This window comes from Apaloderma vittatum, unplaced genomic scaffold (assembly GCF_000703405.1).
Source record: "Apaloderma vittatum isolate BGI_N311 unplaced genomic scaffold, ASM70340v1 scaffold15596, whole genome shotgun sequence".
NCBI classification, from domain to species: Eukaryota; Metazoa; Chordata; class Aves; order Trogoniformes; family Trogonidae; genus Apaloderma; species Apaloderma vittatum.
The window spans coordinates 1-18,492 of record NW_009723520.1 but is presented as its reverse complement, the minus strand read 5'-3'; the positions used below and the strand labels follow the sequence as shown (position 1 = coordinate 18,492).

Here is an 18,492-nt window from a genome sequence, read left to right as displayed (position 1 = left end):
CTTTATTTCAATGCTGTTTTTACTTTGCCATTGCCACGGAGGCATTGCTAATTATTTCATTGCTCAGTCAGCTCTTGCATGACCTTCATTCTTATTTTGACTGTAATGCTGCTTTGGATCCCACTGCCTTCGGTTGTGGTTTGATACAGGGAGAAATCCCAAGCCTACCCTTTCCTTCCTCAAACAGTTCTTCCTCCTGTGCTTTGAGATGTGAAATAATAAACTGTTGTGTTGAGCAACAATGAGAGGAAAAAAAAAGTTTAAAAAGATTACTTGCTTTCTGATAAACCATACTGCAAAGTCTTACCTGGGCCATAAAAGCAAATTCTCTAAGCTTGACTGGGTACGACAGGGCAATTCTTTTTGGTAAAAAATGGCTTCCTCCCTAGTGAAGAGCTTGACCATGCAAGACATAAGTTTGCATTTCTCCTAAAATAGAGTGCTGTGGAGTAATAGCACTTCACCTCCATCACCTAAGCAGCAGCTGGAAACCAGTAAAACCTGAACACCCATAGGTCTGCCAGCAATTTGCAGCTTGAAACAAGCAGGAGTACTGAAGCCTTTCCTGATTTCTCTGCTAAAGAGGCTGTGTACCACTTCATGTGTTTACTTATCACGATTAATACACTTGGATGCTTCTGTATTGTTGCCAAAGTAATGAAGATTCTGGCAAATGTAGTTGTAAAGACAGCAGAACTGCTTCTAGTGCAAGGTACTGAGAACTCACCTTCTTGTAAAAAGTCACAGAAGTCTTGGAACTACATCACAGCAGCTCAAGGACAGCCTTTGGTATTTTCATTAACATTAAAAGTGGATGAACTGTTACAGAATAAGGTGAACACATGGTAGAGAAAGTTATTTTTATTTTAAAATGATTATCTGAAATGGGTTAGGCTTAGGTGGTTTTTTTAAAAAAAAAAATTCAAGGACAATTGTTCATTTAACCCCAAGATGATTACAGCAAAGAAGTTTTCCCTGCAACTCAAGCAACTAAAAAAATTAGACAACACTGTGTAAATTATAGTTCCAAATGAATCTCCTTTTTGTTCAACTACCAGTCCCTTAATATACAGAATTGCAGAATCAAGATCTGCAGGACCCTTGTCTACTACCCTAGTTATACCCCTGAAGCACTCAAATCCACTGAGAATAGGATTTATTCTTTTATGCTTTTTGAATGTTAACTCTTACATGGGTTTTCAGGTCCTCTGCTGTCAGAGGCATAAAAAGTGTGCTTTGTACAAAGGTAGTCTTGTTTATGGAGAGGACAGCAGTCACCTGGCTAGTGAGAAGCCCAGTCAGGTTTGGGTACTGTACAGAAATACAGCCAAAACAATGTGTTTTAAATGAATTTTCTGGCAATGTATTAATTACCTTAAGGATTTTGTTTGTTTGTGATTTCACCAGTATTCATTCAAATTGAATAGTGTTGTACTGTATGTTTTATACTCTTAGAATAAATGATCTTTACCAATCACTATTAAATTCCTGATTAATTTCATCTTGTCTGTATAATTCTTTACAGATTAAGAAAGTGCCCCTTTTAATCAGAGTATCAGTAAATGTTTTACTGTTAGAACACACTATTATTTGGACAAAAAAAAGGGTAACAGCCCAAGTTGCTCAGTACTTGTCAGCTGGAAGAGATGCTCATGCCTCCTTTTCTTTCCTACTGATGAGCGTTTGTTTTTCCTGTTAGACAGTAGTAGTCTGGACCAGGTAAGTCTGACTTAAATGGTGAAAAACAGAGTAACCAAGAATTCAGTACTAGAAGTTAATGCTTTTCTTGGAAGAATTCAAGTTACATGTGGCAAGTCTATCAATGAACTGTTCAACAGGCACCACTTGACTTGAGCTCTGCCTTTCACTTGATGACAACTAATACTCTTTCCATACACAAGAGAACCAGCCCTTCACTTGCATATTTAGACATCTTTAAGTACAGGAGATGTGAACTAATATGCTGAGGAATGACATACATACCACAAAAGTAGTTACAAAATGAAGTACCTTAAGAGAAAGCCAAGACAAATTTGTTTTCTCTTAAAACAGAATTGGTGACTGGGAAGTTAGTCATGTCTGTCTGCTCCCCTGCTATCTTTATGGAGGCTGGTTCACGCTTGTAAAGATTGCTCCAAACACAGGTGTGTCAGCCTTGAGACCAGACACGAATATAATCTTTAAAAACATAGCTGCACACAGTGCAGGACAGCTGCTGCTAAGGGTGCCCTTGTGGTAGTAAAGGGAATTTCAAAGTTATTGCAGGTAAACTAGTTTTGGGCTTACATTCAACAAATTACAGAGAAGACAAAGACTACAGACCATTAACAACACGATACACTATGTGTAACACGGGTTTTGACAACAGCTACAGCCATGGGAGACATTTGAGACCTCTGGTAAAGGAATAGTCTGATTTTCCTTCTTCAGAAGACCGGCAGAAAAGATTTGCCACTTTGAACAGCTGAGATGGTTGCTGTTCTACATGGAAAACATTTGCCTTCCTACTTTTTAGCAGAAGATGGTGGCTGAGTACAGTAGTGGGTAGTCACAGCACACCACTTCAGATCCCTTAGTCATGAAAAGCTCAGGAGTTTGAATTTTTAGTTGTAACTAAAACTGTAGTACTGATCTTGTGAACAGAAGTCCAACAACACTTGCAGAAGAATCTTCTTGGCTAGTCTCTTAGTGAGAGCATACTATTGTCAGAATCCTTTTTTTAACCTAAAAGCTAAGGCCACAACCAGGACGGTGTTTCAGTCTGGTTACAGATAGCGTAAGATAGCATTCCACGCAGGAGGCCCAGGAAAGCACATCACACAGCACACTATCTAAGGGCTACACTCATGCTTTCTAAATCTATCTCAACTGCAGTAAAAATGTCCCAAATTAGGCACAAGGGCAGGCTGCAGCAGGGGCTGCTCTTTGCCTTTCCCACTTTTTGTCATGATAAGTTAGCTCCTCTTAAAACTAGGCTGGGGATTTGTCTACTGCCTTGCACAGGGAAGAGAGATCTCTCCTCAGCAGAGGATGCTTTCTTATCTACTACCAACCCACACATGCTGTTACTGTAGTATGACTGTACAAGTCAGCCAACTTCAAAATTACTAGACTTAGTGCTAGCTGGTTTCAATTTTGTTATCAGTAGGATGGGAAGAGTCATTGCTGAGGTCAAGCTGCTTTAAAACAAGCCTCCAGAGATTGAAGGTGTTTTTTTTTTCACCACTGAAACAGTACTAAAACTTCAAAAGAAAATAACTACTTCATTTAGGCCTTTACTGAAGCCTTGAGATCATCAAAACATTCTCAGATCACTCTGCTCTCGTTGTTGCTACATTTGTATGAAGAGGTGACTATCATGAACTTTCTTTGTTCACAACCTCTGCCGTTCTTCACTGTGCTCAGATAAGTGGTTTTTCCCATCTTCAGAATTCTGAACTACATGTGAAAAAAAGAAGGTACAAAAATCACTTAAAGAGGCAGAAGTAAAAGTACTTCATTTAGAAAACAATTAGAATACAGCAGGAGAAATTTTTGAAGGACTGCTGAGTACTGTAAAGTAGAGCTACAGATACTGTCACCCCCCACCACACACTAAACAATACCTTCAGTGATGCCAAACAGAAAACAGGTCACGCTGTAAACACATGAGAAGGCTCAAAGAACAAACAGAGATTAGCTAGCTCTGTCTGTTACAGGATGCCACTCAAAATGACATATTAAGATTTTTGGCATGTGGTACTTAGGTTATGATTTTTTTTCCCCCCTTTTTTACCATTTTCAATCTCTGCAAGTTCTGCTTGCTTGTCCGTTTCTGATTCAGCTTCATTCTCATCTAAATTGTAATCAACATCCTTGTCCTGGTTCAGTGCTTCACGGTCTTGTTTGTCTGGAAAAACATTAATTAGTTTTACCCTGTACCATAAGATCATCTGGACAAGAAACAGTTACTTTAACTGTCCTTCACAGAACTTACTTTGCTGCTGAATGAACTGCTGTTCAAAATAGATTTTCATATTATTTGTCCTTTGGAACTGCTGATTTTCAGTCAGCTTTTGCCATAAATCTTACCCAAAGAACCGGACAAAAGACAGAATCTTGTGGAATTTGGCAAGTGTAATAAAATTCAGCTAGCTACTCAGATGAATAGAAAGGAAAAGCATTAAACAATTTTGGAATACATTAAAGGGCAGCCTAAGGAAGAGCAAAACCTGAAGTCAATGCTGAAAACATGACTATGGCGTTGCTTTTAAATGTACTGCCAGTACTGCTAAAGTGTAATTCAGCTTCCTGCCTTCTTGTTTTAGTTTCTCCACCAAGCAGAAGGTTGTGAGTATAGCGTAAAAAAAAAAATATTTTACAATGTGCTAGCTTGACACAAAAGTGTTTTTCTGTAAGAGATACTCTTCACCCAGTGATTAATTCATCTCAGGCAACATTTCTTCACTATCTTTTCTTTATAGAGACAGCTGAGAAGTAAATGGAAGCATTTCAGATTGCCAAACTACTACCCTTGTTTTTTAGTTAAACAGCCAGAAAAGAACACAATGGCACAGCGGTATAAGCACACCCCAGCTGAGAGAGACCACAGTCTACAGTTCTGAACATTGTTAAGCCAAGTCCTCTAATTAGTAACCAGCTTAGAAACAGGCTTGAAGATTTTTAGCTTTATGTCGTCCATGTTCAGACCACCACATCAAATGGATTTTTACAGTTACAGATGTAAAGACCTCAAACTTTTAAAAGAAGCTTTTATTGAAAGAGAGAGGATGTTCAGAGAACGTAGACAACCTCAGGCTCTTTTGGCTGCAAGGAACTTGAGCAGTAAGGCATGGTATTTTTGTTGGACAATCAAGCCTGAAGAACATCCTGCTTGTCTTTCTAGATCACAGAAACTCTGACCTTTGACAGGTTACATGGCAGAGGTTTTTTTCTTGTACTAATTGTTGGATGATTTTTTTACCTAATCTTTCAGCTATTTATTTCCATTAAAATGGCATCAGTGTAGCTGACATGTATTCACACCTCTTTGGGGAACAGCCTGCATCTTCTTGGAGCAGCTGGAAAAAACGTTACTCTAGCAATGAAGATGAGATTATTTATCCCTCTGAAGTTATCACCGTGTTAACGTTGTTATTCATGGTTTTAAGAATGGATTTATTGGAAGAGCACAAACAGTATTTCTGGCAGGCATCGGTTCCTGCTCTGACTGCCACAAGGCTTCCTCTTGATTACTCTGGGCTACTGGGTCCACCTGAGACCGAGTTCCTTGAGACACACAGAGAAATGTCTAGATTCTGGTCACGGTTAGGCACAACGTTTACACTCTGCTGCTTGTTGCAGTGGAGACACGTGTTTGAGGTTCATCTGTGGCAGATGCCAGGAACTGGCACCTTTGCAACATCTCATCTGCAGTTCTGCAGGCTCACAATAATAAACTTTACATACCTGAAGTCCTAGGTAGAATTTTATTCACACTAGCTTGTTTTGAAATAGGGACACCTAGCACTTACACACCAATGCTATAAAAAGGCTGCCTGCAATATGTAGTATCTCTCTTCTCATCAATGCTTTGGATAGTTCTTTGTCAAATGCATCATATTCTTATAAAACCTCAATATCAAAATGGTTTGGGGCTAATTTCCCAAAGGCCAATTCTCCAGAGACAGGAAGGCTGTGACAGTGATGCAGAAGAATCCAGCCTGGTAGCTCCATGTTGCACAAACAGGAGCCTCCATCTTTACCCACAGACCGTAGGAGACTCCTCAGGACTGATAAACCTCGTGTATTTCACGTTAAACCTTTATGAAACCTTACACCAAGTCCAGCCAGCCACCACCACTCTTGCAGAAATCATGCCCAATTCTACACTTTTGTTTATTTACTGTTCTTAAAAACGTGCTACCAACCAGCCTTCCCAGGGGGCGAGTCATCCTGCTTTGCATCGTAACTTAGGAGCTGCTCCCTCTCAATCTCCTCGCTGGCAGCCTGCTCTGCTGCTAGCTGTGATGTGTCTTGCCCAATTACAAGCTTTTCATCTTCAGATGGATTCAGCTCCTTCTCTGACTCAGGCAGTAAATCCTTATGATCTCCAGCAGCATTGAATGAATCCTGTGTTTTTTTCAGTTGACTGGAAAGCTTCTCCTCTTCTACCTTAGGCTCCTGTTTTCTGATGTCAGCTAGGCTATTTATACGTTCTGTAAACAATACAAATTATTCTGAGTAAAAAAAACCAACTAATGCTTTTCAGCGGTCACACGAGTTAAAATCCTTTAATAAATATTGCTTTATCTTTCTCATTCAATTCTTGTTTTTCCTCCGAAAAAAAGACCTTTCAACCACATCAGCTCTAAAAATAAAAAAGAAGACAACCCATGTTTCTCCTGTGGGGAACAGCTACAGGATGAGATGTTGTTTCAACAGTTTTGTGTTTCTACCTACTTAAAATTCTTGTATATGCAGTTAATAAACTGGGCAGGTGAAATGGAGCATCTTAAATAAAAACTGTTGCATGCTATATAACCATCAGCCTTCCAAGTGTTATATTTCATTACTAAAGATAGAACTGATTCAGTGTTCAGAAGTAGCTCAGGACGAAGTAGTCACAAGGGCAGATTTGCAAGTTAATCAAGGCTGTTCTTAAATATGAAGAGGGAGTGTAGGACAGCTATTACTTTTAACAGATATTACCATACCCTTTTTCCTGTGTATCTGTATTTTTAACTAAAAATTCATTATAAAGTTTGCCTGAATAAACTACCTATAGATGTTGTCTTCAATTGCCAGCTCTCTAAAATGACAGTTGCATGCTCCCAAGATTGTAATTTAAGATAGCATGTAAGAATAATTAAATAGGAAATTGTATTTCTATCACACACAGTATTACACATGAGATTCGTGCACAAGGATACGTTCATTGAAATTAATAGTTTCTGAAAGTTCAGTGCCAAAAGGAACCGCTGGGTTAACTAATCTGATCTCCTGTGTATCACTTTCCATAAGTGCATTTTGCTCAGTGGGTATATGTTTTTTTAAAGCCTAACCTTCTGCTATTGTGTATGGAGAGCTGGTGGGTGCGATGTGTCGAACTTAGTGAGAAAGCAAATTTTAAACATACTTGAAAATCAGTAGAAATGCTGGTTAAGAAAGGCCAAATAGATATTATTCTTCTCCACAGGTGGAAAATCAAAGTTCAGTCTACTGGTGTCACTTTTTCTATCTTAATCTTGTCTATAAAAAATGTTTTTTAAATGTTCAATTAAATCACAAATGTTCTTAACCTATTTTTAGTAAAATAGTGATTTCCATCTCACCTTTAGTCTGCAGTGGGTCTGTCTTTTCTACCGTAGGTACTGCTTTAGGTACATTTTCAGTGGGTTTTGGCTGTTCTGAATCAGCCTGCTTGAGCTCCGCTTGCTTCACATCTGGCTGCTGAGTACTGACCTATAAAGTGAATGTACACAGATGAGCATTGGTCTGTACTACTGCTCCCAGATTTGGAGAAGGAAAAATAAAATAAAACAAAAAAAATTAACACATTCAGATACAGGGACTTAATTTTTTTTTATTGGTGACGGAAGCACTATGCAATCTTTGAATATGCAGTGATGTTTCTATGTAACAGTACCTCACATCAGGAGAATTTAACACACCTTCTTTAATTCAATTGCAGCTAATGTTGAGGTCACTGTTCTTGGTTAGTGTTCCAGAAGAAAAGCAACCTGTTTCTCTCTGAGGGTCGCAGAAGTGTAAGAGTACACAATTCTCCACTGTTGCCCTGCTACACTGTCACGTCAGCAGAGCCAAACGCAGATGGCCTGAGGTACCGTCAGTAATCTACAGGGACAGGTAGACTGAGTTTGGTCATAGTGAGACTTCAATTAACCAAGCTTGTAAAGAACTGGTCTAGAACTAAGGTGAATGCAGGATTAAAAGAATATAAATCAACCAACTAGGCAACAGTATCTATTTCATGTGATGGAGCTTACTTAAAAATGTATTAAATAACTGGTACTAGATTGCTCTCAACTTCTGACCTGCTTAAAGATTAACAGCTTTGAAGGCCGAAGTGGAGCAGGGTTCCCTGTCAAAAGCAGTTGAAATTGAAGATCTTCCAATTTATCAATTAAAATTCTATACATAGCTTTTACTCGTAAAGCATTTAATTAGCCAAGAGGTACATCAATCCAGTTCACAGAAATACTGAACAGGAAACGTGCCTGGAGCCAGTGCCCCAGCTTTGGCACAGAAAAAATCCCCCAGGCTGTTAAGAAAACCTTTTGTTCTATGGGGATTTTTTTTTTTGATGCGTTTTCGTTTTGTTTAAAAAAATATATGTATCAAGGACACAGAGAAAGAACAAGCCTACAGACATTTAGGGACATAAACTTTTTTATACCTGGCACTATACAGAAGAATAGGAAACCTTACTGTATAACAAAACATACAGGCAACAGAAAGTTTTTTGTTATGACTGTTGATGAGACAGGAGCTCCATCTGCAGAAAGAAATGGCTAAATAACTGAGAAGCCAAAGTCGTAGAAAACCTTGTTGGATCAACACGAAGTTCAACACCACCAACAAGCAATCTAGCATTATTATTACCACAGAATATTTTAATATCCTCCCTGCACTAACCAGAAGAACTCCAACCTCCTGTTATTAAAACAAAGACGGTGTATTTTAAAATGTTTCTGTTTTATAAATAATTCAGCCTCTTGAGGTCACTCTCTACAGTGAAAAATCTTCAGAAACTGAACGTAAGATCATTTTCCACTTTATGCTAGGCATTATTTTTCTGTAAAAATACTGAGCCTGCACTTAACAGCAAGAAATTACTTCTTACTTAAACATGCAAAAGCCCTTGGCTTACATTATCTTAAATTTATAGCCCAGTAATTTGAAACGAAATAAATTTAAAAGTGTATGCTGAATTTTTTTTCAGTTGAAGTAGCTGGATAAAAATAGAATAATCAGAACAGGCTGCAAAACATACATCATTCCTTAAAATGCAGAGCTACAAGAAAAGCTGTACATTTATTAATGAACCAACACTCCATTTTAACTCTGGCCTTTCCATTACAGAAGCACATACATCTTAAGAACAGGAGTTATTCTAGGTAAAAACATATACAGATTTCCTCAGGGTCACCTTGCACTAACAATAACTAACTCAGCTTTTGCAAAGCAAAAGGTTGGAATCAATCCTTGGGCAAGAAATATGGTCACAGATACTAGGGAATACAAGCTGACAGAATTCATCTAGGTTGTAGCTATATTAGTGGTTATCTCATCTGGGACCACCCCATTTATCCATTAAAAGGAGAACGTACAACCTGGCCTGCCTAACCTACTGCCTGCTTTGAGTAAAGATTGTCTCCAGCGATGGGACCTGTTGCAAGAGCCTGAAACTGTCCTGCAGGGGGGCTTAGGCCAAACTCCTCAGGTCCCTTCTGGGATCATTTCCCTTCCAAACTAGGAAAAGATAAAAAAAAAATAAAAAAAATAAAAAGGCAAACAGCAAAACAAACAAGCAAAAAGCATCTGGTGCAACTAACTATAATGAAAATATGCTGCAAAGCCACACTAACGAAATTAAACTGACCACCTCTCCTGTACATCCCCACATCACCTTTCCAAATAGCATTTTACATCTAGACATTAAAAAAGATACATCTGACAAACAAATGTCTCACCTCCAATTGATGGTCTTTTTTTATTTACTTATTACTCTATATTTGTTATTACCATTATTACTTTTTATTTACTTACGACACCATTGATAAAAATTACTGACAAACAAGTGCTTAATTTTTGTGTGTGTGTGTGTAGTAAAGGGATAGCTAATTAGCATTTCCTGGCTCTAACGCTTCAAGCATCTTGCAGCTCACATACAGTGCAGGTTCCCAGAATAAAAGGTCACAGCCTTCAGCAGTTCTCTCTTCTGCTATTTTACATGAAGGATGGGACACAGACTGGAATCATTACCTGAACACCTCAGGAACTCTGGGCAGATGTTTCAGCCATTTTCTCCCACCCATTTCCAAAACCCAGTTTCAATCCTCATCGCTTTACTCTTCCTGTTTCTGAGGTCACTATGCCATTTCTGCCAGCAGCCTTTCCCTGGCCCAAGGGAAAGGGCAGATGCCACCAAAGCCCCGCCAGCTGGCTGGTCAGGCATGAGGGGAAGACCCCACTGCAATCACCTCTGTAGCTGGTGCTCGCAGCGCTGAAGAAAGGGCTACCTCACTACACAAAAATAAATCAGTTGCCTTCTCACTCGGGAGCTTCGCTGCGTGTTCTCCCAGGGCCACATGTATCAAAGCTTAACCAACACAGTCCTATCCCTGACCAAGTCCTGCTCCACTGAAGCATCAATAATCCACACGCCGAGACAACACAATGATCTGGAACTCCCTTTTCTCAGCACTACCCCCTTAACTCTCTACCACAGGAAGAGAGAGTCAGCTGGCACACAGCCAGCCTACGCAGCAAGCCTGCCCCAACCCTGTGAGACTTCTCACGTCACATACAAGAACGCCTTTGGTAGTTCTTTGACACAAAACATCCAAAGGCAAACAGTTAAGAGATTTGATGTACCTCTCATTCCTACAGTAAAAGGCTGACATTAGGACTTCTGTGAAAATTCATAGTGGATGGACCTCAAAGATACTTGGAGTACAACATATTCAAGGCTTGCAGCCACTCAGACGTGATTCACAGTTTACCCTCATCTTTAACACACAAAGCAACCAAATCCTTTGTCTTATAAGGAGCAGTGGAGGGAACTGGGATTGTTTAGTCTGGAGGAGGCTGAGGGGAGACCTCATAGCTCTCTACAACTATCTGACAGGACGTTGGAGTGAGGTGGGTGTTGGTCTCTCCTCCCAAGTAACAAGTGATAGGAAGAGACGAAAAAGCCTCAAGTTGCACCAGGGGAGGTTTAGATTAGATATTAGGAAAGAATTTTTTACTGAGAGAGTGGTGAGGCATCGGAACAGGCTGCCCAGGGAAGTGGCGGAGCCGCCACCCCTGCAGGTGTTCAAAATACGTGTAGACATGGACGTGGTTCAGTCGTCATGGTGGTGTTGGGCTGACAGTTGGAGTGATGATCTTAGAGGTCTTTTCCAATCTTTGTGATTCTACCAAAGGAGCTGTGAACCCAAGCGCAGCAGTACAAATACTAGAATGTCATGTCCAGTTCTGGGCCACTCAGTTAAAGAGAGACAAAGAACTGCCTGAGAGAGTCTAGCGCAGAGCCACAGAGATGATGAAGGGAGTGGAACATCCCCCTTATGAGGAAAGGCTGAAGGAGCTGAGTGTCTTTAACCTCGAGGAGACTGAGGGGTGACCTCAATAATGTTTATAATAACATAAAAGGTGAGTGTCAGGAGGACGGAGCCAGGCTCTTCTCAGGAATGTCCAATGGGTTTGATCCCTGCTCGGTCCCCATGTGTTGCCTGATCTAGTTGAGAGGCGTCCCTGCCCATGACAGGGAGGTTGGATTAAATGATCTCTAAGGTCCCTTCCAGCCTAGGCCATTCTATGATTCTATGACAGAACAAGGGGCAAAACGTACAAGCTGGAGCATAGGAGGTTCCACAAAAACATTAGAAAAAGCTTTTTCACTGTGAGGGTGACAGAGCACTGGCACAGGCTGCCCAGGGAGGGTGTGGAGTCTCCTTCTCTGGAAACACTCAAAACCCGCCTGGACGCGTTCCTGTGTGACCTACTGTAGGTGGTCCTGCTCTGGCAGGGGGGTTGGACTAGATGATCTTTCAAGATCCCTTCCAAATCCCTAACATGCTGTGATTCTGTGACAGTCCCTAATAGGCCCCACACCACTCCCAGCATCACATCTCAAATTCTGCCCATCTCAGAAACACAGTGATTTGGAGACTCCTGTAGGACCTCTCTGTTCTGTCCTTGGAATTATTTCATTTCCCATAGACCAGAAACATTCAACAGATGTAGAAGGAAAGCAGTGCAAAACTTAACCAGATGGGTTAATGTTAGTTGGAGACAGCAGAAAGGTGAAAAAAAACCTCTATGAAACATAAAAAAATATTTTTAAGAAATTATGCAAACCATACCTGGCTATCTTTTTTGGAATCTTTTGAGAAGTCTTTATTTTCTTTGATTTGTGGTACTTCATTATTCTTTTTTGTAAGCTCATCTATCCTTTCTTCACATTGTTCTTTAAATTCTTTCATCTTGTTGATGCACTGTGACCTGGAGAAAACATGAACAACTAAGCAGTTGTTAACTTTCATCCACATCTCTTATAAAATGATTTATTTCTCCCCTTTTTTTTTCCTCATTTTATTATTTTCTTAGGTCTATTAACTGTGATTCCATTTGAGAAGCCTAGTAGTAAAAAATGGAGTGTTAACTTAAGTCCTAAGGACAAACTCACAGGGTAGGCAGTTCAAGTTCTACTGGAAGAAATTAAACTGTTTTTGTTAGAACAGCTCAACAAGCTACATGAATTCTCGTCTTTCACTAATCAGTCAATTCCAATGAACTAAAATTCAACTTTGATGCTTGAAGTGTTTCTAGTATGATAACAGAAATACACAGCACTTGAATTTGAGTTGGGAAGAGAAAGCAGTAAGGTTTGCTGTCAGAGCAAGATCACATCACTTTCTCCCTCACTCTCTTCATAACCCATCCTGTAATTTGCAGTTTATATTAGATGAAGAACAAGACCTAGGAATAACAAAGCAGAAAAGTACTTCCCCATGAGACACATGCAGAAGGCTTAGGAACCTCAAGAGTGCTTTGATCCCACCATGAGCAGGAACAAGCAATAGTGGGTTTGAGTGTATCCTGATGAGGAGTGCATCGCAGAAGACAAAAATGTGGTGGAAAACCATCATCGTCATTGCACCCACCGCACTGGAGAGTGTGCCCGAGGCTTTGGCTGGGGACTACACTGCTTCTCTTCCCTGCTGCCCCCAGCAGCAAAGGAGTTTATTGGGGAGGGGTGTTAAACCATTTTTCCTTTTCTCCCTCTCCCCCTTGTTTTTTACCCACTCTAAAGTAACCGAGTTCAATGCATACGATCAGCTACATATCCTGCTAACACATCTTCCTGCACGCAAAACCTCCCTCAGCACCCTTTGTGCAAAAACATGGTCAATATACCACAGGTTTTACCTCCCCCTCACTAAGACAGAAGGGGGACAAACTTCTGAGCCTGGGTCTGTTAGAGTGCTCATACCCCTGGTGTAACAGCAGATGATTCAGATGGTCATGCTCCAGTTTCTTGAGCTGCAAATAAGTTACTACCTAATCCATTTTGTGCCCTCTACAACAGCAAGTCCCTCCTTTTTACTGCACGTTCATCCTTCTCCACCCTTGCTTTTTAAAAGCACAAAATCTGTTCTGTAGTTCACACCTAGAAAGGAAGAAGAGTGGCAGACAGATATGCTATGAAGTGGCAAATTAATTACCTTTATTACTATTTCTTCTTGACTAGGCATTATTCTGAAGTCTGGTTTTGCTAGCACTAACATGTGGAAGAGTGAGCAAAACCAGTACTTCTTTCTAAGCTGGTGAACATCTGAAGCAGTAAATCATAGGCCTGAGTTATGCACACATTCACTAATTTCTAGGAAATACAAGGACGTAAGAACTGTCTGCAACTCAGTTTACAAGCTGGAGAAGGATACAGTACAGAGACAACCTGAAGTTGGAGATAAAACAAAATTTTGCAAATGCTCCTTATGAAAACTTAACATCTGTAAAAAATTCTAATTTCAAATTTATTGTCTGTGAAAATTCCCCTCTTGTAAAAGAGATTTCTGGACATTTGAATGCTCTACCTACACATATGACAACTTCTGAAGCACAAGAATAGCACTAGTTTCTACACCTGATCCCAACCACGACATACTTCAAACAGGTAAAACCAGCACTCTTACATTCAGTCTGTGCAGTGTTAATTAAGCAGATTAAGCAGAGATAGTTTCTATGATGAAGAGATCATCTGTGCACACAAGAGTCCAAAAAATGCCCTCCCCAGCTGCTCCTAGGCCCATCACAGGAGCCATAAGCCCACCCAAGGGCCACTTCCATGAGCCCAAGAGGAGTACAGAGGCAGCAAGGAACCTGAATTATGGACTCAGAAGAAGGGACAACCTGTCCAGACCACCCCACAGACCAAGGGCTGTCATGGGTCAGCCTCAGAACCCCATGTCCTGGCATGAAACCCATCAAGATGAGGCAAAAGGACCAAGGTGTTTCCTGCTCAGGGTGGGGGACACACCATGGGAGGCAGGGGTAGACTATGTACAAGACTAATTATGGCACCAAAGGCAGGGAAAGGGATGGATGTCTGGCAGGAACGAGTACCAGAAAAGAGAGAGGCGAGCAGATAAGCAGAGTTGGTCGCACGCAGACATGTTGCTGGTGGATATGCCTGCCTGCCCTTGCCCTGCACCTGATCAGCCTGTCCCACTTCTCATTAAATGCCTTTTTAAGCCTTTCCTGGGTGAGGGACACTCTCTGCGAAACAAACAAAGCTCCAAGGAATCAAAATGCAACCGAAAGTTGAAATATCTTCAGTAGATCAGTCCAGAGGCTTCCATTTCTCTCTGGCTGCTGCAGGAGAGAAGGCTCAGTCTTTGCTGAACAAGCTCTACCGCGAGCAGGCAGTGCTGGGCAGCATGCAGCGAGGTTATTGCAATAAGCCAACAGCCAAGGAACATGCACACCTCTTGCACTCAATGCCAGCAAGCTCACTTAACTCCTGCTGACTTCTGTATGGAAAACAGTAAGCTTGCTTTAAAAAAAAAAAAAAAAAAAAAAAAGCTGAGATGGAACTTCAAGACTAGGGTACAAGAAAAAAACATTTAGTTTTGTGCCTTCTGAATTACAAATTTTGTTCTCATACAATCCACATGCACAACCAATTTCACCACTGTTTCCTATGGTACAGCATCGGGTTGCTTAAAAAGACTGATTTACAATGTGTTTAGTTAAAAACAGGTGTTTGATTTCTGTCATCTTTTTATAACAGTTTCAGTTACACAGTAATCTTCTCTCCGTTTTTCCACTTTCATCCATACTGTTCCAAGTCAAGGGAAGAAACAGTGGCATGGCACAAAAGCAGGTCTAACTACCACCCTCTCCTGTCAAGGCTTACTGAAGATGAACAGAGAAGCAACAACTTAGTTTACTCTGGAAAGAGGGAGATTAAATTAACTTTTGGAGCCTTTATCTAGGCCCATAATCACATAGGGAAAATGTTTTTTGAAAGCATTTAATAACAGCAAAGAAGACTGTATATAATCAAGTGCAATCAAACGCCCATTTCTACAACTACCAGAACACAATGCAAAGTTAGTAACATAACTTACTACAACAATGGAGTTTTAATGTTCCAATGTTGTGTACTAAGGGTACACAAAAAGCAACATTAAAAAAAAATTAAAAATTTATACATGTTCCTGCTAGAATTGTTTGAAAGCTACAGGGTGCCCAACCTACAGAAATTTCTATGAAAATGAGTGCAAGATTTGTTTTCCTCACTTGCACAGCTACAAAAAAAAATCCAGAAGTAGAAAATGAGCACTCAAGTGTTACTCAGCAAAACTAATGAAGAAAGCAAAGCCCCTTGACAGAGACTCCCATGGACTCCCATGGACAGACTGTAAGAAATAATGCACCTGTCCCCTGACCAGCTGGAGAGAAATCAGCTAGCTGAGTTCCTGTTCAGCTAGCACACAGCTGAACTATCACACCTGTCTCTACATCGACCCTGATACAAGCAAACCCATCTTCACCACTGTAACTTGTTTAGCTCTTCACCTCGACCCTGGAGCTGCACCCTCTGTATCCAGCCGCCTCCTGTTAAATGAAGGGTTCTTTACAGCGATGAGCCGCGATGCTTCATCAGCCACTTCCTTAACGGAGCTGCACTTGAAAGCATTTCAGCAGACATGGGCAATAAAAGTGAGTTCTCAGAAGCCAGACTCGCTACATTTGCCTTGTGTCACTTGCCTGCATGTGTCTATCCACCCAGTGCTTCAAGGACGTAGCCCCTGTGTAGCGTGTGACTGTACAGCGCACACGTACACCTGCAGATCCATTTACTCTCGCTGACCGCAGCCTTTTGAGGAAGATGCTGGCCAACAGATACTCAAACTAGCAAAGAACTGTCAACAGAGGCCCACAAGTCCCGGCTCTGTCATTAAACTGAACAGCAAAAAGACGGTGCTTAACAGCCACGGCATACAACAGACGTAGATGGAAAAAGTACCTTAACAGACACATAAGTGCAACATAGCATTAAAAAAAGTTGTTACAAACTTAAGTCTCCAACTTCTGTCTAGTTTTCTGTTAGAACTCCTAAATTATTAGAACTCACTAATACCATCTATCTGGGTCTTATTTATTAAATGAGAAATAATATCCATAAAAAAAAATAAAAAGGTTCACAACCAACCAGTAATCAGTAAGTGCACTAATTCTTGATTCTCACACAGGAGAAAAGAAAAGCAAAAAAAGGTATTTCAGGTTTGGCCTGGAGAATTCAAATTCTTTGATTGCCACACTGAACTTCTAATTGTAATTCCCACAACAGTGCGTGCTGGAAAAATACCTATGACTAGAACAATTACGTTCTTGATGGAAACTCATTACGAGAACATGCCAACAGCCAATTCTGTTGGTTTTCTGTATCTATGTACCAGAGGGAAGATACAATAGGATGTGAAGACAAGTAGAGGGAACAATACTATTGAACAGAAAGAAACCAGGAGAAATTCCTAGAAATAACAGAAATGTGTATTTAATGTAAGGATACTGAAGAAGCCTTGTGTTGTTATCCATGCCTTATAATACGATGGGAAGTTTCAACAAAAACACATGACTAGGTATGAACAGTAATGCACAGAATCACAAAGGCTGGAAAAGCCTAAGATCATCAGGTACAATTGCCAGCCCAACACTAACATGACCACTAAACCACATCCAAAAGTGCCAGGTCTACATGTTTTCTTAAACATCTCCAGGGATGGCTACTCCATCCCTTCCCTGCGCAGCCTGTTCCAATGCCTCACGACTCATTAAAGAGCCCTAATATCCAATCTAAACCTCCCCTCATGCAACTTGAGTCCATTTGCTCTTGTCTTGTATTACTTGGAAGGAGAGATCAACACCCACCTCACTACAACTTCATTTAGTTGTGGAGAGCAATAAGAACGCAGAATATACAGCTCTGATAATTGTACCAATAATAATAAATGATAATTCCAAGGCTTCTGACAGCTCAATGAGGTACAGCTTCTCACTAGATACTCCCATATCTCAGTTCTTAAACTTTTTCCAAGCTTAGTCTCTTCGTGCTTCAATTGCTCCCACAACTCTTAAATGAGAATATTGCTACCCTTCTCTTCCTGCAATATAAGCAATGTCAAGGACAGCAGAAGCCTGGGGATACTGAGATGTCAAGTGTTGCAAGGTCTATGCTCTTCTCCAAGGTCAACTGTGAGCAATTTTAGAACGTGTGTCAGCTGTTACTTTCTCCCTAAGAATTTTTATCAACAGTGCTACAGCTACCATAAGAATAATCTGGGTTATAACCAAGTCACCTACAACTCTGGAAGCCATCTTTTAGAAAGAACATACTTACAGATCATATGAGAACTTCTTCTGAAGGTTAGTCTGGTTCTTCTGAAACCAATAAACATCCGACTGTAGCTTTCCATATTCTGTCTGTAACTCTTTCAAATGTTCTGAGCAAAACAAGATTAAAATATAAATTAAAATAAACACACACATATATGTAACTACATATATTACAAGAAAAGTATCAAACAACAGATCAATAGTAAGCACACTAACTCCATCCATCACACTCGCCACATTTTGTATACAAATGATCAAACGTATTCATCAAAGATGCACCAGACAGGGTAGGAAGAGCCTTTTAGCCAAACATACTAATAAAAACAGTGTAGCACAGATAATTTTTTTACTTCCTTCTCTTTGTAACAAGTACTCTGACTTGTTTGCAAACCTTTGCTCTACCAGGTTTAAATCCAAGAAATTTTCAGGTCTATGAAATACTAGTAAGAACACAGTATGAAATGGCACTGATGATTAGTCATCTAAAGGCAAACCTACAATGCTTCCCCGTGTAATATGCAACTTACGGTTATGTTCCTCAAAATCAGAGGCATCTGTGACTTAGGGTTCTCCTGTTAGAAAGCTCTGTGTAAAGGCACCACAGGAAAGCACCACAACATATACACCTGTTTATAGAACTTAGGATCTGTTCCCTAGACTTCCTTAGGCAATAATAGCTAGCAGCAACTTTGAGGCAGCAACATGAACAGAATTAGACCAAGTTTTATTATTTAATATAGGAGTTTGTGAACTCCCCTGGTGCTAAAAGGTATGACCCAAACACCTCAGGGAGGAATGCAAGAATACAGTGCAAAAGTTGGAATGAAGAATACATTTTATATATATATATATATATAT

The 18,492-nt window shown here is 40.3% G+C and overlaps 1 protein-coding gene across 1 annotated transcript; it reads right to left on the bottom strand.

The window, feature by feature from the left end:
- Positions 1-3,373: 3,373 nt before the first annotated feature.
- Positions 3,374-17,741, bottom strand: GOLM1 (golgi membrane protein 1; the record flags this gene model as incomplete). Its single annotated transcript, XM_009872160.1, has 6 exons — positions 3,374-3,438; positions 3,776-3,889; positions 5,910-6,197; positions 7,314-7,443; positions 12,093-12,231; positions 17,639-17,741. Coding segments are annotated over 6 exons (839 nt in total), but the record flags the coding sequence as incomplete, so codon positions are not given.
- Between the last annotated feature and the right edge of the window lie 751 nt (positions 17,742-18,492).